This window comes from Amblyraja radiata, chromosome 7 (assembly GCF_010909765.2).
Source record: "Amblyraja radiata isolate CabotCenter1 chromosome 7, sAmbRad1.1.pri, whole genome shotgun sequence".
NCBI lineage: Eukaryota > Metazoa > Chordata > Chondrichthyes > Rajiformes > Rajidae > Amblyraja > Amblyraja radiata.
The window spans coordinates 33,769,267-33,795,886 of record NC_045962.1 but is presented as its reverse complement, the minus strand read 5'-3'; the positions used below and the strand labels follow the sequence as shown (position 1 = coordinate 33,795,886).

Below are 26,620 nucleotides of genomic sequence, written 5' to 3'. Positions count from 1 at the left end.
AAAGTGTTTCTTAAGATGTATTTAATTCACATTTTAAGTTGTGAAACGGTGATTTTTTCCCCCCGAAGAACCGGCAGGGTATTGGCTGCCGATATGGAAGACTAAAATCACCGCAACCTCAGCGTTCCAAATGGTCCCGTTCCAGAAAATCCCACAGGCAAGTTGATTTAAATGGCCATTAATTTACAGGTATTAAACATTAAATTCCTTCCATTTGGCCTATAAACCCATAACAATGAGATTTAAAAATTATGTTATATTCTGAATTCTTGTGTGAATGTTATTTGGACACTTAGGCTATTTAAAAATGTTAATCTATTCTTAAGAATTGGATAGATGTTTAGATCTAGTAATTGAATTTTGTCATTAGCTACAATTAGGTAACTAACTAATTATATGCTTTAATTTCAAGTCATCTAAGAAGATTGTTTCATATTTGTTTCAGAATGCTTCCATCTATAATAACTGAAAATGTCTTTCAGTTCTCTTAAATTTTAAGAAAGTTATGGGCTTTTAAATGTTCTCGATCACAGCTTTTGTGTTAAGTCAATGAAAAAGCAGTAGGGAACAAGATGCCAATTTCCGAGTATGAAAATGACCATAACTTTTTTAATACTGAAGATATGAAAGTGAATTAGGTGTCAAATTAAACTTCTTTTTATGCTTTATCTGGTGGGATAAATTAAAGACTTGATTTTTTAAATCTCAAAATGTTGTAACATTGTTAGGTTAGGGGCTAGAGAGTTTTAGACTCGCAACAACTAAGTTACTTCCCCCACAGGTTTTTCAAAATTAATAGTCTTTAATAGCTAAAAATTTACTATTGTAACTATTTAACTGCAAGCTAAAAATACTGAAGGTTGCATGTTACAATATTTTAGCATCAATAATCATGTTTAGCATAGGATTTAGTAACAGCATGGTTAGATTGATGTGTATACAATAGGTCAAAAGAAAGGAGGAGTACGTTAATGGAGGATCAGAGGCTGCAAGTAGGAATCATTGTTGCCAAAGAGCCAATAGAAAATAAATGTTGAGGTCAGATGCTAGATATTGAGGAGTTTGTGTGGCAAGTGGTGGGTCTCCTGAAAACATCGAGCTGGAAAAAGCAATTGCAGGAACATACATAGAAAGTTATAAAGGAACATTGTGAGGGAGACAAGGAACTGCAGTTGCTGGAATTTTGAGCAAAACAGAAAATGTCGAATGAACTCAGCAGATCAGGCAGCATCTCTGAAGGAAAGGGATGGGCGAGGTTTCAGGTTGGGACCCTTCTTCAGACTGGGAACAATGATATCTGGCCAATGAATGAATGGGAGCATTTAGAGAGCCAGAATGGGCCAGAGAACATAGGAGTTGCAAATTGCAGCCCGTGAAGACATGCCAATATGTCGTGCTAGGCATGTTCTACACTCCCAGAGGACTGTTAATATTGAATTTTACACTTTCCATTTGTATCAGTCAAACATTTATGCGATTTGAGAGAAGAAAAATGCAGATGCTGGAATCTTCAGCGAAAAACAAAACATACCAGAGGAACTCAACAAATCAGGTAGCATTTGAGGAGGGAATAGACAAACAACGTTTCAGACCGGGAATCATCCTCCTTTGTGAGATTGACTTGGTTTATTTGTCCCCCCTCCCCCATCCTTTTATTCCTTATCTTTCCCCTCTGGGAATGGAAGATTCATGAAAATTACAATTATTTGTGAACATTTGTTGAAAAATATCAGAGTTAATTCATGAACATTTTGGGAAAGTTAATATTGATTTATGAATGGGTATGCCGAGAATCCACAGAAATCAAACATAAAACAAAGCTATTAATGTGCCTGGCGGCTGTCATATCCTTCCTTCTATTAAGAGCAGTGATAATGTACAACTGGTGCTCAACACAGCAGTTTAATGAATCCCATCTGATGGAAACTCATTAGGTATACAAAATGGACAAAAAACACACAGCGATTCTGGTAGTGCACAAAGCTCAGTGGCAGTGAGGTGATTCACATGGATTTTAGAATTACAGTCTAAAGGCTTTATGCTTTGGATTAGAAAAAGAAGCCTTCAGTCTTCAGTGAAAACAGCAGTCAATGACAGATATAGAAAAGCTGCATCATGTCAGATGTTTCAGGTGACAGAAAAGTGACAAATGACACAATGCCGAAAAATACAATACTATACGAGCAAACACCTGTCACACACAAGACAATAGGTAAAGATTGAAAGCTAAAGAAAAGGTGCATTACAATATTTTACACTCAGTGCGTCCAATGTAGTGCAGTAATCAACACAATCTAAAAGAATTCAAAGCCACATATCCAAAACAGCTCCATTAGTCTTGTCTCCGCAGTATAATGTTGAGGTTGATGCTGCGAGACTCGAGGGAGATATTTTAATATTGAAGTCTTTGTAAAAATCTAGTGAAACACTGTAATGAGAAATAATTTGATAAACTTGACATTTTTAAATAGAGAAAAATATGAAAATATGATCCAAGATATGAATAAGATTATCAGAAGGGGAAAAAAATCAACATTTAAAATTAAATGCAGGACTCATGGATTAAAGCTGAACTGCAATTTAGAACAAGCATCACAAAAATTATTTTCACTGATGGTTCTGCACCTGAAATGGTTTCCTTGTTCATGCAGGGGAAAAACAAATAAACCTTTAAGAAGCAATTGGAACTGGTGAATAAAAGTGCAGTGAACCTTTCTAACAAATAAATGTTGGTCATCTATTCTGTAGTGACAGATTTTTATATTGTTTCAAGAATTTCTCCTTTAGTCACTATGATTGAAGACAGGGATTCAGGGGATAATCAAAATGCATTCACGAGCTCTCCACGAGATATTCAATGCCGTCCAAAGTTAAATCTTCCAAACACAGTCTCTTAATTAATAGTTTCTTTATTGTAGTAGTAAAAACAGTAAGATATTCATCCAAACTTCTTCTTGTATAGCACAATTTGATCTTCCTCGTGGTCTAACTCGTGCATGGTGGAAAGCTGTGACCTCTCCTCCATGCTTCTTCAAACTAAACTAAACTAATTACGATGGCGTCTGCGCGAGAATCCCAGCCGCAAACACGCCTGAGACTACGTATAAATCCCACCCACATAATTACAGATAAAATGTAAAGGTAACTGGTTATAGTCATAACATACTGTTAAGCTAAATGGAGTCTCATAGAAGGCAACGACACACAAGACAATTTTACACACAAGTACGCAGATTGTCTTAAGGAAAAATGGGAAAGCCAGTCAATAATGACTAAGCCTATTTACGTCAGTGAATCACGTCCAAGAACGGACCCCTAGTCTAGCAGCCCAACGCTTATCAATAATACGATTATTTTTGCAAAGAGAGTGACCGTTGAGAATGAAGGACCTCCAGTTTACTCGGGTGCATAAAAGGTTGCAACAAATGAATTTCTGGATTTGGTTGACTACAGCTCACTTCCCCAAGCCACAGCTTAAAGTTTTATCAACGCTCGAGGACAGATTAATACATTTATAACATAAATAGAATTCTGAAGCATTTTATACACTGGCAATGTATAATATAAACATCAAATTTGATTGCATATTCTTAAACATTAAATGCATCTTGCTATTATTGTGGCTTAAATGCAACTACGCCTATATACAAATATGATTTTTTTCCCCCTCAATATTTAAATTGTACAGGTTTTGGGAAAACTGCTATTTTTGACTTTTTTAAATGACATTTTTGCTATGCTACATTTTGGAAAACTAAATATATCCATCTACCAACTACTAGCTTTTTTGAATTGTGTAATCATAATTTGTACTCCATTTACATTCTACCTACGAGTTGCGAGAATCTGAAGTATATATTTCTAACTTTGTTAATGGACCACAATCTGACTGATTGTTTGATATTTGGACATTATTTTAAAGCAATTACTTACTTTGGTAAATATGAAATAAATCAATAATAGTATAATTTGCAGCAGTGTAAGCAGCCAATTTGGAGGCATTATAAATATTTGAAATATATCCAAATTCAAAAACAGTTTGCATTCAATTTCTCACTGATTTATACGGAAGATATTGAATTAGTTGGCCTCTAATTGCTTGCATTAGCTGAGTTTCGTTTTAAATTAAAGTCTGAAATAAAAAACATTTGAAAGACGTGCAGAGCAGATCTGTAAAGACTATGAGAGAGAAAGTTAAAGTTGAAATCATCTCAGAAGGTACTGGTGTAGGAAGGAACTACAGATACTGGTCCCCAAAAAAATGGATAGTCACAAAATGCTGGAGTAACTCAGCGGGTCAAGCAGCATCTCTGGAGGAAAATAATAGATTTGGGCTGGAACCCTTTTGTCCAAGTTAACCTGCTGAATTACTCCAGCATTGTGTATCTATCTTCAGAAGGTACATGGATGGACATGCAGGAAATGGATAAATATGGATCATATACAGGCAGATGAGATTAGTTTATCTTGGCATCATGTTTGGCAGGGTACTGTTCTTTGTTCTATGTTTTAAGTAAAGAAAGTAAAAATTTAGCACAGGTATAATTTTTGTTTGACAATATTGACTCAATTTATTCCCTCTCCAGAGTACCTGACCTACTGAGCATTTCCTACACTAGGATTTTAGAGCTTTTACCTTCCTTTGTTAATGTTCCCTCTCCCTAACTGCTCTCATTAAGCTATCAAGCAGAAAACTTCAACAGCTTATCACCATGGCAACTCTGGCTTCACTATAGGCATGGCCCCTTCGGTATATCCATCCTCCTCCAACCTACATTACAGTTTAAGGCTAACTTGTTTGCTCTCTTTTCCAGCTTTCTCCTCTTTACTCCAATCAGTCTAAAGAAGGGTCCCGACCTGAAATGTCATCTATCCGTGTTCCCCTGAGATGCTGCCTGATCCATTAAGTTACTCTAGCATTTTGTGTCTTGTTTTGTAAACCAACATATGTTGTTTCTTGTTTCTATGTCACCTATCCATTTTCCCCAGAGATGCTGCCTGACCCACCGAGTTACTCCAGACTTTGTCTTTTTTTTTCCTTTTTCCCAGTTCTGATTAAATGACTTCAACCCGAAATATTAACCATTCCCCTTTCTAAAGATCCTGATTTATGTGCTGCATTTCCACCATTTTGGATTTTTTGTTATACAATGTTGTGCAGTAATGTGAACAGTATTGACTTCTCATTATGCCATTCGCTAATCCTATTCATACCTTGGAATCCTCTTTCATTCTGATTGTCCAAAAGTTACTTGTAAATTAACTATTGTCAAGTACTGCACAGACTGGAAGAGGTTAAACCACTTGAAACAAAAACATTTTAAAATGTGACAAAGAAACAGAAAATGCTGGTTTTCCATTTCTCAGCATGTCAGGCTGCATTTGTGGGAAGAGAATCAGAGTTAACATTTCTAGTTGAAAATCCTACATCAGAACTGGGAAGGAGCCGAAAGAGGCTTGTCAGATGCAAGGAGGGTGAGAGAGGGCAGATTCTCTGATAGGGTAAAACCCAGCTGATCATGAGGAAAGGTTGTAAGGTTATCTAGTTAATGAGAGAATGGGAGTAGTAGAAACATAGAAAACAGGTGCAGGAGTAGGCCATTCGGCCCTTCGAGCCTGCACCGCCATTCAATATGATCATGGTTGACCATCTAACTCAGTATCCTGTACCTGCCTTCTCTCCATACCCCCTGATCCCTTTAGCCACAAGGGCCACATCTAACTCCCTCTTAAATATAGCCAATGAACTGGTCTCAACTTCCTTCTGTGGCAGAGAATTCCACAGATTCACCACTCTCTGTGTGAAAAATGTTTTTCTCACCTCGGTCCTAAAATAATAATAATAAACTTTATTTTCGGGCGCCTTTCAAATCTCAAGGTCACCTTACAAAGATTAAACAGAAGAGAAAAAAAAAAGAAGAAAAAAAAAGGCTTCCCTGTTATCCTTAAAAGTGAGAACCTAGGCAAAAAATAATAATAAATGTGGGAGTTGCAAAATGCAGAGCAGGAGGATGTGGCTGACAGGTCAGGTTCAGGCCCATATAGACAGAAGTTCTAGAATTTAGTATCGTCTAAAAAGCTGCAGCATGCTCAGACAGAATATCATACGCTGTTCCTCAGGCTTGTGTTGGGCTTTAATGACACTGTTAGGTCAGAGTAAGAAGGGGATGGAGAATTGAAGTAATGGACGACAGGAAGCTCAGAGTCACCCCCGTGGAGTAAATGCAAGCGTTTTAGTTTAGTTTAGAGATACGGCGAGGAAACAGGCCCTTCAGCTCACCGAGTCCGCACTGACCAGTGATCCCCGCACATCAACACTATCCTACCACTAGGGACAAATTACGCATACACCAAGCCAATTAACCTACATACCTGTACGTCTTTGGAGTGTAGGAGGAAATCAATGATCTCAGAGAAAACCCCCGCGGTCACGGGGAGAACTGCTGTAGCAAGCGCTGTAAGGCACCAACTCTACCACTGCGCCACCGTGCTGCCCTCAAGTGTTCCTCAAAATAATCACCCAATCTGCATTTGATATCTCCAATGTTGAGAGAATCACAGTAAATGCAATGCACAAGATTGGAAGAAATGCAAGTGATTTGCTGCTTCACCTGGAAAGACTGTTTGTGTCCCTGCACAGTGGGAAGGGAAGATGTGCTGTTCCATCACCTACAGTTATAGACAATCGACAATAGACAATAGTGCGACCCTTTAAGCCAGCACCGCCATTCAATGTGATCACGGCTAATCATACACAATCAGTACCCCGTTCCTGCCTTCTCTCCATATCCCCTGACTCCGCTATCTTTAAGAGCCCTATCTAGTTCTCTCTTGAAAGTATCCAGAGAACTGGCCTCCACCACCCTCTGAGGCAGAGAATTCCACAGACTCACAACTCTGTGTGTGAAAAAGTGTTTCCTCGTCTCCGTTCTAAATGGCTTACCCCTTATTCTTAAACTGTGGCCCCTGGTTCTGGACTCCCTCAACATTGGGAACATGTTTCCTGCCTCTAGCGTGTCCAAACCCTTAATAATCTTATATGTTTCAAGGGATAGCACTGTATGATTGAAAATATGATTCTCGACGAACAAGTTTTAAATTGTCCATGAGCTAAAATTATGTAAAAAAATGAACGAATGTCACAATTTAAACATGTAAGTTTCCATTCCGCTCGAAAATCTAAATCCCAGGGAAGTTATTTAGAGATAACATTCTGGGCATCAGTGACTGAAATTGTGAGGTAAGTTTAATAATGCTGGGCATGTTTATTTTCAGAAGACAGACAGATGGAAGCTATTAAAAGTTCACGATCAGTTGGACACTTATCATGTATACCATCTGCTTTATGAGGCTGTTTTTAAGGTGAGGGCTGAGGAATTGAAGCAAGGTGTAGATTTAAGAGCTGTTGCTCATGTGAAGAGCCAATCTATCATTTTCCTTGGTAGAAATTCCAGCACCTAGGTATGCCACAAGAAAGAGTTAGAGGTTCCCCAACACCGTCCCTCTGACCTCCTCTCAATGACTTAGTCACAGATTTGGAATGCCAAAACTATCAGATCATTCGGCACTCGACTCCCTGTGAAGTCAAGTGGAAAAGTTCGATCTTATCAAGATTTCTTAGCATGAACTCGGGGTGATGGGGTGGGGGGGGAAGAAGGAATATGATTTGGGATGTATTTTGTTGAATCTTTCATTTTAGAAATTCTTTCATTTTAGAAACGTTTACGTGTTTCAGAATGTGTCCGACATTTCAATGCCTTCACATCTTTGACAGTTGGCAAAGACAATAGCCCAGTCCATCACACAGACCAGACTCCCCACGAGTGATTCCATCTACACTTCATGCTGCCTCGGGATAGCAGCCAACATAATCAAAGAACTTTCCTCTCCCCCTTCTGTCGGGCAGAAGACACAGAAGCTTCAAAACACGCGTCACCAGACTTGGAACAGCTTCTTCCCCTTTATTAACAGGCTTCTGAATAGTCCTTCCATAAACTAGATTACAGATTCTCCTCTACGTCATTGCGGACATTGGGCTTTGTTTCTGGAACTGGTGCACTACAATGCTGAGAACTATATTCTGGACTATTTGGCTTGATTGTATTTAGGTATAGTATTATCTGACTTTATTGGATAGCATGCAAAGCAAAGCTTTTCTCAGTACATGTGACAATAATAAACCTAAACCAAGATGATGCTGGGCTCGAGTCTGGGGTGGGATGCAGCTAAACAGGCTCTGCATTTGGATCTGTTAAGTATGGGCATGGGAACAGTGTCAATAATGACTCTGGGCAATGATTCTAGGCTGTGAAAGGTGTTATACCTTTAAAATGGTTTTATTCCAAACAAATGTCTTGTGCGAGGAAATACAAGAATCCTTACATTTCTGTTCACTCTTGGAGAAAGAAATGCAAAGAGGATTCATGCAATGCAATATTTTCTCAAATTATACAGGATTGGTGGTTTACATACAGCAAGTCTTTCTTCCACAGGTGCCTACAGTTAAGACACAGCTTGCCATCTGGCAGATATGGATCTGAATTACTGCTATTGTACAAGTACCCTTTCAGTCTAGGTACATTTGTTACTCAATGGCACGTTCAGAATCCAGGTATACGTCCCACTTTAGTCAATCCACTTTAATCATCAAAGGAAAACAGAATTCTGCATCACTAGCGTGTCTAACATTGTGCGAGGATATCAGTGACAGCCAGGGTAAGCTTGACCAATATGGTTATAAGAAAAAGCTGCTAACTCTTGTCAATGCTCCTTTCATTAACTCTAACACATTAAGCCTTGTGTTAGTCATTAAGGACCGTTTTCACACTATTGCTCAATTGTTCTATTGTTGAACTGTTTTTGCAAAGTACGGATTTTAATTAGATAATCGATTTATTGATTTACCTCTGCATGTTTCACGTTTGATGTGATTAAGATTCTCTAGGATAATTCCAATTATTTTTCAGTATGGTCTTGGGAAAGTGGTACCTTAACAAGCAATTTTCAGCCTCAGCACAGTAAGGAATACATTTAACGTCTACATTGTCACTGCTCAGGATTTGCCCAAAGTGAATTTTAAGATGGTTACAACCTAATATTTCTTCAAGTTGGGTATCCATAACTTTAAAAAAAAACAATTCAACAAGATCATGTCTTCTGCTAAGAATTCATCTAATCTATTGTATGACTGATGTGTTAGTTAGTATGTTATGTATGGTGCATTCAAACTGGTAGAAAATTATTGACAATTCAAACTTGATGATCATACATTATCCATACAAGATGTTGATTTTCCACAGACACAACTTAAAAATATTGTTTCATTGACATTCGACTTGCACAGGGGAAAATCAACCAAAGTTTGTTTACTCAGGCATCTGAAAGCAGTAAAAAACGTAGGTCTATACCTGACACTGGCGCCACTTGGCGATTCAGTTCCCAGCTTGCATCTTTCTAGTTGATTTGCAACAATCTGCCGTTCCAACTCAAGCTCTCTTGTAAGCCTTTCAAACTGGAGCTCCTGCGACAAAGATAAAAATATACTAAGTTCACAGAGCTAACAAATACAAATTGATTTGATTCTGTTGCATGCCTGAAAGAGTTCAGTTTTACTTTAATGATTGCATCTTACTTTATGGGATGTTAAACAGTTTCTTCCCATTTTGCACCAACTGCACATTGTCAATATATATGCCCTGTGGTAAAATAAATCTCTCTGCAATTTCTTGCATTCAGATTGAGATCCGAGCAAACGATCAACTATTTCCTGACAATCTTATACACATACCTCTCAGCAATGATTCGCAGGTTTCCAACAATCACCAGTATTGCAGCATGCAGTATATATCATGGTGGTTTAAACACAGAAATCCTTCAATTCTGTCTTTAAATGGAGGAAACGATAATTCATCATCCACGATTCCCTAATGAATATCCCCCATATTTTTAGCAATTTAATATTAACTTATTTTCAATGCATAAATTAGCCAATATGCCTACATTGACACTACTGTTGAAAGCAATTCCTGTTTTTAAAATATTTTCAGACAAGATAGAGAGCGCGAGAGCACGAGATGGAGAAAAAAAAACCTCTAAGCTCTATTGGCCAGATTCAGCAGCATAGCTTTACATCATAATAGCAGCCTTCCCCAAAGCTGATCACATGTAAACTGTGCTGGAGAAAGATGAACACACAGGATTTGTCATCTGATGGCATTATTCATGTAAATAAAAAGTCGCAAAAAGCAATGTGTACAAATTCAGGCATTTTCAGGAATCCAGACACATACAAAAAAACTAGCCATTGCCTCATTTAGCAATATTACTACTATTTCATTGCGATGTTAGCTTTTCCTAATATGCTGGATATAGATATAAAAAAAGTATGATCCAATCTAATGTAAATTCTTTAATCAGTTTTATTTTTATTGTAAACATAATTCTCTTTTGAGATGAATCAATGCATTTTTGTGAAGGGGAGGGTTGGTATATGCAATGAGCACTTGTATGACTCTTTCCCAAGGAAGGGCATGCTGCCAATATCCATGCCCTCCAGAGATGTTGCCCAACCTGCTGAGTTAATCCAGCACTATGTTCTACTGCCAATATCCCTGTTCAAATGGAGCTTGTTGACAAGGAAAAGGTATCACAAAGTCTGGCTGCGCTTAATGTAAACAAGTCATCTAGTCTGGTTGGAAAACGCCCTAAAGAGACTGAAGAAGGATACAACACGTCATCTGTCCATGTTCTCCAGAGATGCAGCCTGACCTGCTGTGTTACTCCAGCATTCTGTGTCCTTTTGTTTTACCTTAAAGATATTGCAGAGTATGACAATGGCATGCCATAATATTCCATACCTCTTGAGTGAATGATAGTCCCAGATGCCAAGAGCACTGAAACAGTGACACCGTTGTTCACAAAAGGGTTAAAGAACAGGCTCGACAGGATAGTTCCGTTCCTGATGAAACCGCCTGGAGCAATAATCAGGGTAATAATAAATGGGGTTACAAAGAACAACAGATGCGGGAACCTTGTGCAGAACACAAAGTGCTGGAGTATCTCAGCAAGTCAGGCAGCATCTAGGGAGGACATAGAACCTGACATTTTGGGTCGGGACCATTCTTCAGATTGATTGTAGTGGGGGGGGGGGGGGGGTGGAGAGAAAGCTGAAAAAGAGGTGGGGACAGGACAAAGCTTGGCACGCGATTGGTGGATATAGGTATATTGATTGGAAGATGAGTGGACAACGGCTAGAGATGATAAGGAGACAAAAGGATGTCAGATAAGGGTGAGTAAAATGTGAAGCCAGAGGTGAAACAGGACAGAGATGGAAAAGGGGGAGGGGGGAGATAGTGGGAGTAATGGGTGTGTATCGGTTTTGGAGGGAGAGATGAGGAAGGAAGGGGGTACAACCTAAAAATGGAGAATTCAATGTTCCTACTGTTGGACTATAAGCCAACCAAGCAGAATGAGGTGCTGGTCTTCCAGTTTGTATGTGACCTCACTCTAGCATTGGAGGAAGCCCAGGACAGCAAGGTCAGTAATAATAAATGGAGATTGGGAATCTTTTGAGTTAAATCAAGGAGAGCCAGCATAGATTTATTCAAGAATAGGTTGGACTCACAGAATTGAATTATTTGTTGAGGAAGTTGATGAAAGCGAGGTAGTAAATGTCATTGCTATGGATTTTCAGAAGGCATATGACAATAAAAGTCTGCTTCGTAAATTTTGGCTCATGATAAAAAAGTGTTCTGTGGAAGATTGACTAATGGACACTCAACAGAGAATTGTGATTAACAGTTTATCGTCAGATTGGTGAATGGTATAGTGGCAGGAACACTTTTACATCAAAAAGTGTTGCACAACTCACAAGGGCCACAAAGAGATTTTAATCATATAAAATCACATACAGTGCCCTCCATAATGTTTGGGACAAAGACCCATCATTTATTTATTTGCCTCTGTACTCCACAATTTGAGATTTGTAATAGATAAAAATCACATGTGGTTAAAGTGCACATTGTCAGATTTTAATAAAGGTCATTTTTATACATTTTGGTTTCACCATGTAAAATTAAAGCAGTGTTTATACATAGTCCCCCCATTTCAGGGCACCATAATATTTGGGACACAGCAATGTCATGTAAATAAAAGTAGTCATGTTTAGTATTTTGTTGCATATCCTTTGCATGCAATGACTGCTTGAAGTCTGCGATTCATGGATATCACCAGTGTCTTCTATGGTGATGCTCTGCCAGGCCTGTATTGCAGCCATCTTTAGCTAATGCTTGTTTTTGGGGCTGGTCCCCTTCAGTTTTCTCTCCAGCATATAAAAGACATGCTCAATTGGGTTCAGATCAGGTAATTGACCATTTTTCAGCTTCGAAAAACTCCTTGGTTGCTTTAGCAGAATGTTTGGGATCATTGTCTTGCTATAGAATGAACCGCCGGCCAATGAGTTTTGAGGCATTTGTTTGAACTTGAGCAGATAGGATGTGTCTATACACTTCAGAATTCATTATGCTTCTACCATCAGTAGTTGTATCATTAATAAAGATAAGTGAGCCAGTACCTTCAGCAGTCATACATGCCCAGGCCATAGCACCCCCACCACCGTGTTTCACAGATGAGGTGGTATGCTTTGGATCTTGGGCAGTTCCTTCTCTCCTCCATACTTTGCTCTTGCCATCACTCTGATACAAGTTATTCTTTGTCTCATTTGTCCACAAGACCTTTTTCCAGAACTGTGGTTGCCCTTTTAAGTACTTCTTGGCAAACTATAACCTGGCCATCTATTTTTGCGGCTAACCAGTGGTTCGCATCTTTCTGTGTAGCCTCTGTATTTCTGTTCATGAAGTCTTCTGTGGACAGTGGTCAGTGTTCATTCTTCCCGCCCCGCCCCGCCCCCCCGCCCCCCACCACATCAGTCTGAAGAAGTGTTTCGGCCCGAAACGTTGCCTATTTCCTTCGCTCCATAGATGCTGCCGCACCCGCTGAGTTTCTCCAGCACTTTTGTCTACCTTTGATTTTCCAGCATCTGCAGTTCCTTCTTGAACATTTTGCTTGACTCCTGAAGAATGTTTCTGATCTGTCAGACAGGTGTTGGGGGGATTTTTCTTTATTATAGAGAGAATTCTGTCATCATCTGTGGAGGTCTTCCTTGGCCTGCCAGTCCCTTTGTAATTAGTAAGCTCACCAGTGCTCTCTTTCTTCTTAATTATGTTCCAAACAGTTGATTTTGGGAAGCCTAAGGTTTGACTGGTGTCTCAAACTGTTTTATTCATGTTTCCCAGACTCATAATGGCTTCTTTGACTTTCATTGGCACAACTTTGGTCCTCGTGTTGATAAACAGCAATAAAAGTTTCCAAAGGTGATGGGAAGACTGGAGGAAAGACTAGCAGGGCTCGAAATTAGCAGTTGCCCGGGTGCCAATGACCACCCAAAGTGCCGCCGGGCAACCTAAATGCTGAGCCATTTTGTCCGGCTTGTCACGCAGATACTGGTTTATACTGAAGATAGACACAAAAAAATGGAGTAACTCAGCGGGTCAGGCAGCGTCTCTGGAGAAAAGGAACGTGGCATTATGTGTCGGCGACGGCTGTAATGCGTGGGAAAGATGCTAAGTGTGGCGTGACTTTGGGTCGGAGCGAATGACGGGCCCCAGCACAGCAGCAGCAGCAGCAGTGGCGGCTCCATCTCCTCCTCCTCACGCACCCCGCCCGGTCTGATAACGGCCGCTGCCTGCCACTCCGCCAACGGCGCTTTCAAAACAAACCCTCCCGCATGCCGAGGCTGGGAGGAGGGAGGGAGGGAGCGAGCGCGGGAGAGCGGGAGCTCCCTTCCGCCGTCTGAAACGTCTGCACTGCTCGGCCCCGCACCTTGCTGTTGGTTGGCGGAGGAGGGGAGGCAGTGGCGAGGAGTTCCCAACTGCCTCCCCCTTTGGCGGCGGACAGGGACGGCCAAGGCAGCGGGGCAATGATGCCGGTATTGTCTGAGGAGCGCTGACCTTCCTTCCTCCGCACCTCCTCTGTCCCTCTCCCTCTGCCTGTCCCTCTCCCTCTGTGTCTCTCTCCCCCTCCCCCTCTCTCCCCTCCTCCGTCTGTCCCTCTGTCTGTCTCTCTCTCTGTGTCTCTCTCTCTGTCTGTCTGTCTTTCTCTCTGTCTGTCTGTCTGTCTGTCTGTCTGTCTGTCTGTCTGTCTGTCTGTCTGTCTGTCTGTCTGTCTGTCTGCCTGTCTCTCTCTCTCTCTCTTCCCCCACCCCCCCCCCCCCCCCCCTTATCCTGGGACCCCTCCTCTCAATCCCACACTGATCCCCATTCCTACCTCTATCCAGTCCTCACTGACATCCCCTGTGCTCCCCTCCCCATCTACCCCCCTCCCATTTATTCATCCTGCACTGATCTCCCTATCCACCTCACATTGATTCTCCTGCCACCCCCATCCATCCTGCACTGCACCCCCCATTCATCCTGCACTGCTCCCACCCATCCTGAACTGATCCCCCCCCTCCATTTATCTTGCACCGATTCCCCCATCCATCCTGTAGTGATCCACTCATTCATCCTGCACAGACCCTCCAGGGATCCACACTGTACTGACCTCCCCCATTCATCCTGTACTGATCCCCCCCATTCAAGAAGAATGGGGGGGATCAGTCTGAAGAAGGGTCTCGGCCAGAAATGTTGACTATTTCCTTCGCTCCATAGATGTTGCCTCACCCGCTGAGTTTCTCCAGCATTTTTGTCTACCCCATTCATCCTGTTCTGATCCCCCCCCATCCACCCTACACTAATTCCTCCCCCATCCATCCCGCACATTCCCCCCCATCCATCCTGCACAGATCCCCCCGTCCAGATCCCCCCCCATTCAATCCCACTGACATCCCCCGCGCTCTCCCCTCACAATTTTATCTACTCCAACCAACACGCACTAATTCCCCAGCCTCAATCCATCCATTCCGCACCGATTGCCTTCTCAACCCCCCCCCCTCCCACAATGTGTTCTAATTCCCAATGTTATAATTTGTTTTTAATCCATAAAGATGGATGAATAAAATTGTGAACACGTGAAACATTAAAACCGCAGTGTTCGATTGTCACTGCTACCGTTGACACGTTATTACAGAATTCATTGTACCGGCAAATCAATGCTTTTAATATGGAGTATCAGTACTGTAGCTATTTAATGAAAACATTCACAACTATACGTTGGATTTATCCAGATTTTACTTTTACAGTCAGTCATATACATCACAAATTTGGTCAGGAGATATTTCAGTTAAAATTTTAACATTAATTCTGAAGTGGGAATGATGGAAACAGCGTTTATCAATAACTTTTTTAAATCTGGTTCGTACAAACTGGGTATCTTCATTGCTGTTCATAACACATACATCTAATCTGAATGTCCGGTAATGTGGCGTTTTGACACCTTTATACATATTACCAAAAGAACATTTGCTGCAGTTATGTCCTTTGACCATCTCTTGTCAGTTAGTGCAATATTAACCTGTCAGATGGGTATAGTCGGTTTTAACAGCTATTATCATAAAATGTAGTTTTAATATTTCCTTGCAATCTGTATATTTTGTTGTTATTTAGAACACAAAAACGTAAAACTATCAGTTTATGGTTTTGTCAAAGAAATTATTTTCAAAACAAAACTTAGAGATCTAACCAGATTAGCAAAAGGAAAATGTATATTTAGATGCATTGCTATGCATTAGATAATTTTCCTGAGATAATTAATGGTGAGGGGAAACATTTAAATAGGAACTTGAGATCAACTTTTTCCACATGGAACGAGCTACCAGTGGAGGTAGTTGAGGCAGGTACAATAACAAACTTTAAAAGACATTTGGATGGATGGAAGTAAATGGATAGGAAAGGTTAGAGGGATATGGGCCAAACACGCGCATGTGGGACTAGTGTACATCTACATCTTGGTCGGCATGGGCAAGTTGGCCCCTTTTCCATACTGTATGACCCCGAAGTCAAGCTTTCACCCTGTCACTTCTAATTGTTTGCATCAAATACAATTACTTTTTAAAATGCGTAAATAAATGTAATTTTATGATGTATGAGCTGTTAAATTGCACTGTCACAGACAACATCTCCACTAATTAATCATTCTTCATCCCATTGCTATTTGAGTAAAAATGTTTACATTAACTCTTATACAATTCTGCTGCCACATAAGGCTACTAGTATGGCAGTTAATTTTGGATTTTATTCACTTTTGTTTACTTTCAGCTAGTAACAGGGATGAACCTGCTGAAGGAAGTGTTGATGATCGTATCCAGTAAAGCAGTAAATTAGAGATACATAGATGCATATTGAAAAATAAATGTAAATTAATCTTAATTTTCAAAGGCATACTTGTGTAAAACAGAGAAATGGAATGTTTCTGAATAAAAAGCAGTAACCGTATATCTTGAAATTTTCCTTTCCAAGCACAATCCCAACTTTACAGCAAATATCTGTATAATTAGGGACATTTCCCTGCGAAACCAACTTCAGGAATTCCACAAGAATGCAGAAGACCCAAAGTTGCTTTTTACTCCAGCATTTTGTGTCTACCCAAAGTTCCACCCGTGGTTCAATGCTATTCCTCCAAATGCATTCCACTTCTGGTGTCCTATGAAGAAGTACGTAGGGAATGGATGAGATGGTGGGATAACATAGAACTAGTGTGAACGGTGCTCGATGGTCGGCGTGCTCAGTGGGCTGAAGGGCCTGTTTGTATGCTGTATCTTTTAATTAATCAATATACTGCACAAGATTAGATTGGCACAGGAACTACTTTACCATTTATTTCAATGGGGGGAATTATTGCCTGTGAAGGACTTCGGCTGTTAGTAGTAATTAATTATGAATGGGATATCTTTGTTCATTCTCACCAATCCGGGCATGCTACTTTCTTGTAGATACCAAGAATCTTGTCACAGATGGCAAGTAGGATGGCTCTCCAGCAATAATGAATGCTCTGATGCTCCAGTTGGTCAAGGGCTATTATATTATCAGTGATGCTGTAAGAAAGAAGACCTTCAATGTGTTTGTTTGCATCAACTTATCCCTTTCAGTTGCGGTTTTGGGGCTAGGCTGATGGCAGCAATAGCGGTTTTCAAGGTAGGTGTACAAGTCCTCCGTGATCACGCCTGTATTTTTGGGATTTAGTCGCAGGCACTGATGACAGGAGTATGTTGGTTCTGCAAGCTGGAGGGTCACGAGACATTCACACATCTCAAAGAGAGTTGGTGAAATGTCAGACCAGCCTGTTCTTGACAGCAATAGATCAACAACTGATGACAGCACTCCTTTTCCAGTTGTCCTCTGCAAGGTACACTCATTGCTCTAACCAAGGCATGGATGTGAATGCCCAAGTATTTGTGGTCTAGTACTATGATTATAGAGTGAAATTCAAGTCAATCCCCATGAGGAATATTCATGATGCCCCAGGTCTCGAAATTCATATTCAGCAGTGCAAACATCTGCTCGTTACAGTTTTTGATGTGGAATAGCCACTTTATCCATCCCACTGACTTAATAGAGCAAAACTTAGTTTGTGGGAATAAGATCTAAAACATGAGAGTGTTTCTAAATGGGGAGAGAATCCAGAAATCAGAGGTACAAAGGGACTTGGGAGTGTTGGCGCAGGATTCCGTTAAAGTTAATCTGCAAATTGAATCGGTAGTAAAGAAAGCTAACAATGCTAGCATTTATTTCAAGAGGGCCCAGAGAAGGTTTACAAGACTGATCCCAACAATGAATAGGTTAACTTATGATGAACGTTTGTTGGCACTGGGCCTGTACTCGCTGGAGTTCAGAAGAATGAGGGGGGGAGCTCATTGAAACGTACAAAACAGTGAAAGGCTTGGATAGAGTGGATGAGCAGAGGATGTTTCCACAAGCGGGAGAGTCTAACACTAGAGGTCATAGCCTCAGAATTAAAGGACGTCCTTTTAGGAAGGAAATGAGGAGAAGTTTCTTTCGTCAGAGGGTGGTGAATCTGTGGAATTCTTTGCCACAGAAGGCTGTGGAGGCCGTTAGTGGATATTTCTATGGCAGAGATAGATAGATTCTTGATTAGCACAGGTGTCACAGGTTATGGGGAAAAGTTATGGGGTTAGGAAAGAGAGATCGATCAGCCATGATTGAATGGCAGAGTAGATTTGATGGGCCGAACGGCCTAATTCTGCTCCTATCACATGACCTTATGAGAGATCAGACACTACAGGAGCACATACGGACATACAAGATGTCGATCAGCAAGAAACGCTCAAACGGATGGGCTCAGGCACAGATGCCCCAATCAACTGTCACTCTTTCCCCAACCTCCCCATAAATTATCCCCATAAACCTCCTCCAATTATTCCCTTGCTCCCTAACCTCCCATCCTCCCTTAGATCCCATTCTTCCATCTAGGATGGAGCAGATTGATGGGAATGAGAGGGCAATAGCTTAGAGAAAATGGGATTACTCTCTGCGCTGTCATAGACTAAGTGGATTCAAATGACTTCCTTCTACATAGTAAAGAAATAAAAGACAATTCCCACCCTTTCGCACCCCATTACTTTTCCCTTTGTTCCCTGCACTTAATATTTCTTTTGGCCCTTTGATATCCACAGTCTGCATCCCCTCTTCTTACTTCATCTCCCCCACCCAAGTTTCCATTGCCTCTCTCTTCTCCAACCACATGAACCACCCCTCCATCCTCTTGTTTTCTGTGTCTAAAGGACGTTCTGTCAGAGCACAGAGGAGGGCCCGGGGGAAGCACCGACAGCGACATTCTGAGATTGGCAAAGAGGCTTGTGGCGGATTCTGAATGTGCTGCTGTGAACTGGATGGCAGAGGACAAAAAGAGCAGAGAAGACGCCACACGGGACCACATCTTCGCCCTTCTCTTTTCATGGACTCTTTATCTCATCCCCACACACTTTTCAGCTGCCAGTCCATAATCTGGGCACATAAACCCAGAACTCCCTTTATTCCCCAGTGGAGAACATCAAGTGTGAGGGATTAAGATATTAGTTAATTTATTTAGTTAAGTATTTTGAAATCTAATTACTTTCTAAATGTTAAAAGTTCAGCAAGTTAAAATTAGTGTTTCTGAACTTCAGAACAAATAGCAAGATTTTACAGCCAGCTTTGGTGATCAGCAACAAAGTGTGGAGCAATTAGATTGGAGCAGGAAAGGGCTGTGTGAATGTGTCCTGCTCCACCATCCAATATGATCAAGGTTTATCCAGCTCAACTTCTCTTTCCCATCCCCATAAATCGTAGGTGGCATAGAAGGTGACTATTAGCCACCCAAGAGCATGCCACCCTAAAAAATGTAATCTAGCCCAATTCCACCTTCTAGGTCTTGAAGCAAAATCTTGCAGTTACAGCTCCATCGATAGCTCACTCGATATATTTGCAAATTGATAAGTTTCCACCGTCATTTTGAGCTACGAGTTCTATTGACTTTATTCTCAAGAAAATCCTCTTAAATAAATCTACTGAATAGGCACACATTCTAGGGTAAAGAATTCAAGAAATAGGCAATAGGTGCAGGAGTAGGCCATTCGGCCCTTCAAGCCAGCACCACCATTCTATGTGATCATGGCTGATCATCCCAATCAGTACCCCGTTCCTGCCTTAATAATAATAATAATAATAATAAATTTTATTTGTTGGGCGCCTTTCAGACATCTCAAGGACACCTTACATAGATTAACAGGAATATAAACATATAATCAGAGTAAAATAAATAATAAAGACATTAGAGACACAAACTAAAAACAGAATTCAGTCCAAAAACAGAAAATCAAAAACACAATGTGAAGAGAGAGCAGCGGCAGCTAAAGCGCGCCAGCGTCCACTCTCCCACCACGGCAGCCATCTTGGACAAAGACTAACAGGATTACATTACAGACAAAAAAAATCATCCCCCCCACAGTGGATACCACTGTGGGGGAAGGCACAATGTCCAGTCCCCACTCCAAGTTCACCCCAAAGTCAGGCCTATTGAGGCCACCGCAATTGCCTCTACAGAGGCCCGATGTTCCTGGCCATTCTCACCGGGTGGTCTTGCCCCGGCGTCGGGAGAGTCCTCTCAGCGGCTGGGCCACCTGGAACGGCCGCTTTCTAGTTGGAGACCGCGGCTTCCGAAGCCGACAAGGCCGCGCCGGTTTGGAGCTCCCAGGCTCCCGATGATGAAGTCGGCGCCGCCCGCTCCGCTCCGCTCCGCAGACCCGCAGCTGTTGAACACGGCGGTCTCAGCTCACCGGAGCTCCAGTGCGTCGATCCAGCGCGGCGACCCAGGCAAGGCATCGCCCGCTACGCACCACGAAAGCGCTCCAGTGCTGTGCCGCCACCAAGGCCGAGGTGCTGGGCGGTCCCCGCCAGGAAACGGCGCTCCAAGCCCACTGGTAGGCCATGAGGACGGGTCGACGGGCAGCCCGGAGAAAAAGCTGCCTCACCAACCAGGTAGGGACCTAGAAGTAGAGTTGACACCTACCCCCCACATTAAAAAGTCCATATCCCCAACGAACGAAAAACAGGACTCACTAAAAACTATAAAAAAAGCAAATTAAAACGGATGGCTGCTGGCTAGCAGCCGTTCCTCAAGATGGCTCCTCCCCCGATATGGGCCTTCTCCCCATATCCCCCGACTCCGCTATTTTGAAAAGCCCTATCTAGTTCTCTCTTGAAAGTATCCAGAGAACCGGCCTCCACCGCCCTCTGAGGCAGAGAATTCCACAGACTCACAACTCTGAGAAAAAGTGTTTCCTCGTCTCCATTCTAAATGGCTTACCCCTTATTCTTAAACTGTGGCCCATGGTTCTGGACTCCCCCAACATCGGGAACATGTTTCTTGCCTATAGCGTGTTCAAACCCTTAATAATCTTATATGTTTCAATAAGATTCCCTCTCATCCTTCGAATTTCCAGAGTATACAAGCCCAGCCGCTCCATTCCCTCAGCATATGACAGTCTCGCCATCCCGGGAATTAACCTTGTAAACCTACGCGGCATTCCCTCAATAGCAAGAATGCCTTTCCTAAAGAGGGACCAAAACTGCACACAATACTCCAGGTGTGGTCTCACTTGGACCCTATAAAACTGCATAAGGACCTCTTTGCTCCTATACTCAACTCCTCTTCTTATGAAGGCCAACATGCCATTCGCTTTCTTAACTGCCTGCTGTATCTGCATGCTTACTTTCATTGACTGATGAACAAGGACCCCCCAGATCCATTTGTACTTCCCCTTTTCCCCAATTTAACACCATTCAGATAATCTGCCTTCCTGTTTTTGCTACCAAAGTGGATAACCTCACATTTAACCACATTAAATTGCATCTGCCATGCATCTGCCCACTCACCCAACTTGTTCAAGTCACCCTGCATTCTCATAGCAACCTCCTCACAGTTCACACTGCCACCCAGCTTTGTGTCATCTGCAAATTTGCTAATGTTACTTTGAATCCCTTCATCTAAATCCTTGATGTATATTGTAAATAGCTGCGGTCCCAGCACCGAGCCTTGCGGTACCCCACTAGTCACTACCTGCCATGCTAAAAGGGACTCGCTAATCCCTACTCTTTGTTTCCTGTCTGTCAACCAATTTTCTATCCATGTCAGCACTCTACCCCCAATACCATGAGCCCTAATTTTGTCCACTAATCTCCTATGTGGGACCTTATCAAATGCTATCTGAAAGTCCAGGTACACTACATCCACTGGCTCTTCCTTGTCCACTTTCCTAGTTACATCCTCAAAAAATTCCAGAAGGTCCGAGTCCTCATGATTTCCCCTTCGTAAATCCATGCTGACTCGGACCGATCCTGTTACTGCTATCGAAATGTGCCGCTATTTCATCTTTTATGATTGACTCCAGCATCTTCCCCACCACCGATGTTGGGCTAACTGGTCTATAATTCCCTGTTTTCTCTCTCCCGCCTTTCTTAAAATGTGGGATAACATTAGCTACCCTCCAATCCACAGGAACTGATCCTGAATCTATAGAAAATTGGAAAATGATCACCAATGCGTCCACGATTTCTAGAGCCACTTCCTTAAGTACCCTGGGATGCAGACCATCAGGCCCTGGGGATTTATCAGCCTTCAGTCCCATCAGTCTACCCAGCATCCATTTCCTGCCTAATGTGGATTTCCTTCAGTTCCTCCGTCACCCCAGATCCTCTGGCCACTAGTACATCGGGAAGATTGTTTGTGTCCTCCTTAGTGAAGACGGATCCAAAGTACCTGTTCATCTGCCATTTCGTTGTCCCTCATAATAAATTCACCTTTTTCAGTCTTCAAGGGTCCAACTTTGGTCTTAACTATTTTTTTCCTCTTCACATACCTAAAGAAGCTTTTACTATCCTCCTTTATATTCTTGGCTAGCTTACCTTCGTACCTCATCTTTTCTCCCCTTATTGGCTTTTTAGTTATCTTCTGTTGCTCTTTAAACATTACCGAATCCTCTTGCTTCCCGCTCATCTTTGCTACGTTGTACTACTTCTCTTTTATTTTTATACTGTCCCAGACGTCCCTTGTCAGCCATGGTCATCCCTTACTCCCCTTGGAATCTTTCTTCCACTTTGGAATGAACTGATCCTGCACCTTCTGTATTATTCCCAGAAATACCTGCCATTGTTGTTCCACCGTCACCCTGCTGGGGTAACTTTCCAGTCAACGTTGGTCAGCTCCTCCCTCATGGCTCCATAGTCCCCTTTGATCAACTGTAACACTGACACCTCCGATTTACCCTTCTCCCTCTCAAATTGTAGATTAAAACTTACCATATTATGGTCACTACCTCCTAATGGCTCCTTAACCTGAAAGTTCCCTTATCAAATCACAACATTAAATCCAGAATTGCCTTCTCCTTGGTAGGCTCCAATACAAGCTGCACTAAGAATCCATCACGGAGGCCCTCGCAAAACTCCCTTTCTTGGGGTCCAGTACCAACCTGATTTTCCCAGTCTACCTGCATGTTGAAATCTCCCATAACAACTGTAGCATTACCTTTACAACATGCCAATTTTAACTTGATTCAACTTGCACCCCATATCCAGTCTACTGTTTGGGGGCCTGTATGTAGATGTCCCATTAGGGTGTTTTTACCCCTACAATTCCTTAGTTCTATCCATACTGATTCCACATCTCCAGTTTCAATGTTACCCCTTGCAAGGGACTAAATTTAATTCCTCATCAACAGAGCTACCCCACCCCCTCTGCCCACCTGTCTGTCTTTTCGATAGGAGGTACACCCTTGATTATTCAGTTCCCAGCCCTGGCCCTCTTGCAGCCATATCTCTGTAATTCCCACAACATCATACTTGCCAATTTATAACTGAGCCTCAAGCTCGTCCTCTTTATTTCTTATACTTCGCTCATTCATATACAACACTTTGACTTTGGTATTCACCTCCCCTCTCACAATTGGCCCTGACCTTACTCTCTTATCCCTTCTCAAACTTTCCTTCCCATTAATACGGGAGTCTATTGTAACTTTTTCTGTACTCACTTCCCCTTTAACTCCATCTTTATACTCCCAATTTGTCAATCCCACCCCCTAACTATTTAGTTTAAACCCACACGTGTAGCCCTAGCAAGCCTACACATATACTACACATCAGCTAGGACATTTCTACACAAATATCAACACTGAAGGATTTTCCCCTTTAAAAATTCTTTCTGCGGTTCTGACTGCATTGAAGTACTCGTATAACATTTGCAGATAAGTCGACTTGAATGTTAAATAAAGCCACTTAAGATGTACATTAAATTTAGCATCAAGGATTATTAAATTGAATGGTCAGTTTGATGGCTCTGCTCCCACATTGGAGACAAGCAGTTATATTGGAAACAAGTAATAATGTTGTGTAAAGCATTATATCGGGAAAGGATTAGTCATTGTACTGTAGTTGAACAAATAGGATGCTTACATTGCAGATTGGGTAACTGAAAAGCAGTTTCCATTTCTCAATCATACCTAAAGGGCCTGCCCCACGGGCGACCTAATCCGCGAGTTCTGGCGAGTTTGCCCTCGACTCATACTCGCAGCATGGTCGACACAAGGTCGTAGGAGGTCTTCGTAACTCTCCTTCATGCTCGAGAGTGGTCTCCGCGTACTCGAGGCCTCAGCTGGGTCGCGGCGTTCTTTTCAATATGTTAAAAAATGCCCGCGAGTAAAAAAAGGTCGCCATGGGGAAAAAAAAATCGATACTTTTTTTACTCGTAGGTTTAGTCATAGTAGGTCGGCATGTTAGTCGTAGGTAATCGAGGGTAGTCGTAGATAGCCTTCATCATAGTCGAAAGGAGATCATCTTCACTCTCCACTATTTGGTGTCCAATTTTCCCCAAAGTTAGTCATAGCTAGTCGAAGCTAGTCTTCAACATAGTCGAAGGAGGTCTTCAACATGTTATTTTTTCAAACTCTCCTAAACTCGCCAATTAGGTCGCCCAAGTGGGACAGCCCCTTAACTGTATGAATATTGAATTCTCCAATTTCAAGTAATGCCCTCTTAACCCCCTCCTCGTGCCCACTCTCCCCCATCCCAGCGTGCTTCCATTTCTACCACCAGCTCCCACACCTCCAGTGACACTGCTCCTTTCCCTTCTTTTATTCACTAATCTTCCCTTATATCCACCCTCTCTCCCCTCCCATATTTCTCCATCTAGCTTTACATTTTTCTCCACAGATGCAGCCTGACCTGCTGAGTTCCTCCAGCACTTTGTGTTCTGCTCAAGATTCCAGGGTCTGCAGTTCCTTGTGTTTTCAAACCTCAGTGATGGCTAGATTGCAACGTAACTCTCTGATTGGTTCCAATTGACTGCAGTGTGCCACCAACTGCTTTGATACTGCATGGAATACAATTCAGGCATGGATAGTTTCTTGAAGCGCTGCCTTTGCGATGTCCATTGCAAGGCAGATTTGTGTGCTTCAATTGTCCAACACATACCTTCAAGGTCGGTAAAGGAGCGGCAGGTGAAGGAGTGAATGCGGGGATTGGCTGAAGAAATTAAATCGCAAATTGGTAAGTTAGCTAATTAGTGATTGAGTCAATTTATCAGTTAATATAAGCAAGGTTTGCTCTAGGGGAGCAGCCTGTTGGGGAGCAGCGCCTTGTGAGAAAAGTGCCTTGTGAGAAAAGTGCCTTGTGAGAAAAGTGCCTTGTGAGAAAAGTGCCTTGTGAGAAAAGTGCCTTGTGAGAAAAGTGCCTTGTGAGAAAAGTGCCTTGTGAGAAAAGTGCCTTGTGAGAAAAGTGCGAGTCTTTGGCTCGAGAGTCTTCGGCAAGGAGGCGGCGGCGGCGAGGAGACTACTCTAAAAGTTGGAGAGGGCGAGATGCAGTGAAGAAATGACAGGCAAGCCGATGCAGTGTGATGCTTGCAGGATGTGGGAGGTCAGGGACACTGCTGGTGCCTCTGGCTGCTACAACTGTGGAAAGTGTGTCCAGGTTCAGCTCCTGAAGGACCATGTTAGGGAACTGGAGAGGTAACTGGATGACCTCAGGATCATCCGGGAAAATGAGTTTCCTGGACAGGACCTAAAGCGAGATCATTACACAGAAATTATCGGAAGAGAGAAGGTGGGTGACAATGTGGAAGGTAAGGAAGCTTGGAGTACAGGAGACCCCGGGGGTTGTACCTCTTGAAAACAGGTACACCCTCTTGGAAGCTGTCGGGATAGAAGACACTGCCAATCTGAGCGGCGGACAGGTCTGCGAGTCAAAACATGGCGCTGAGGCAAAGACGAAGAGACAGACGTCAGGCAGAGCCGTGGTAGTAGGGGACTCCATAGTGAGAGGTAGAGACAGTGGTTTCTGCAGTAACAGGAGGGATTCAAGGATGGCGTGTTGCCTCCCTGGTGCCAGGGTCCAGGGCGTCACGGACAGATTGCAGGGCCTCCTCAAGGGGGAAGGTGGGGCAGCTGGAAGTAGTAGTGCATGTTCGCACAAATGACATTGGGGAAAAAGAAAGAGATTCTGCAGCGTGACATTGGAGAGCTCAGAAGAAGGCTGAAAAGCAGGACCTCCAGGGTGGTTATCTCCAGTTAGCTTCCAGTTCCTCATGCTGGTGAGAGCAGGAACAGGGAGATAGGGGATCCGAATGTGTGGCTGAGGAACTGGTGCAGGGGGCAGGGATTTAAATTCTTAGACCACTGGGATCTGTTTTGGGGTAAGGGCAAGTTGTACAAAAGGGACGGGTTGCACCGTTACAGGCGGGGGACTAGCATTCTGGCAGGCAGGTTTGCCACTGCTACACGGGTGGGTTTAAACTAAATAGTGGGGTGGGGGGGGAGACAAATTGGAAATACAAGGATGGAGTTAAAGGCAGAGTATAGGAAAAGTTAAGAAATACACCAGAATTAACGGGACAGAAAGCTCATGAAGGGATAGAAGAATATGGGCAAGTGAAATAGGAATCGAAGTGAAAGGTGAGGTGAGTAAACAATTAAAAATATTATATATGAATGTGTGGAGTATAAGAAGTGGATGAGCTTGAGGCTCAGTTAGAGATTGGTAGATATGACATTGTGGGGATTACAGAGACATGACTACAGGAGGATCGGGGCTGGGAACTGAATATTCAGGGTTTTACATCCTGTAGAAAAGGACAGGCAGGTGGG

General features: G+C 42.4%; 1 protein-coding gene and 1 long non-coding RNA gene across 6 annotated transcripts in view; one reads left to right on the top strand and one right to left on the bottom strand.

Annotated features, from left to right (window-relative positions):
* pkp4 (plakophilin 4) overlaps positions 1-26,620 on the bottom strand; it is a 156,050-nt gene that overhangs the window by 83,407 nt on the left and 46,023 nt on the right. For all 5 annotated transcript variants that reach the window (XM_033024087.1, XM_033024086.1, XM_033024085.1 and 2 more), the window contains one exon: positions 9,408-9,520. In XM_033024087.1, coding sequence (XP_032879978.1) covers positions 9,408-9,520 — 113 coding nt within the window. The remainder of the gene's footprint in view (positions 1-9,407; positions 9,521-26,620) is intronic.
* LOC116975253 lies at positions 1,976-26,429 on the top strand. Its single transcript, XR_004412576.1, has 3 exons — positions 1,976-1,987; positions 15,871-15,886; positions 26,331-26,429. It is a non-coding gene; the product is annotated as an uncharacterized LOC116975253 (long non-coding RNA).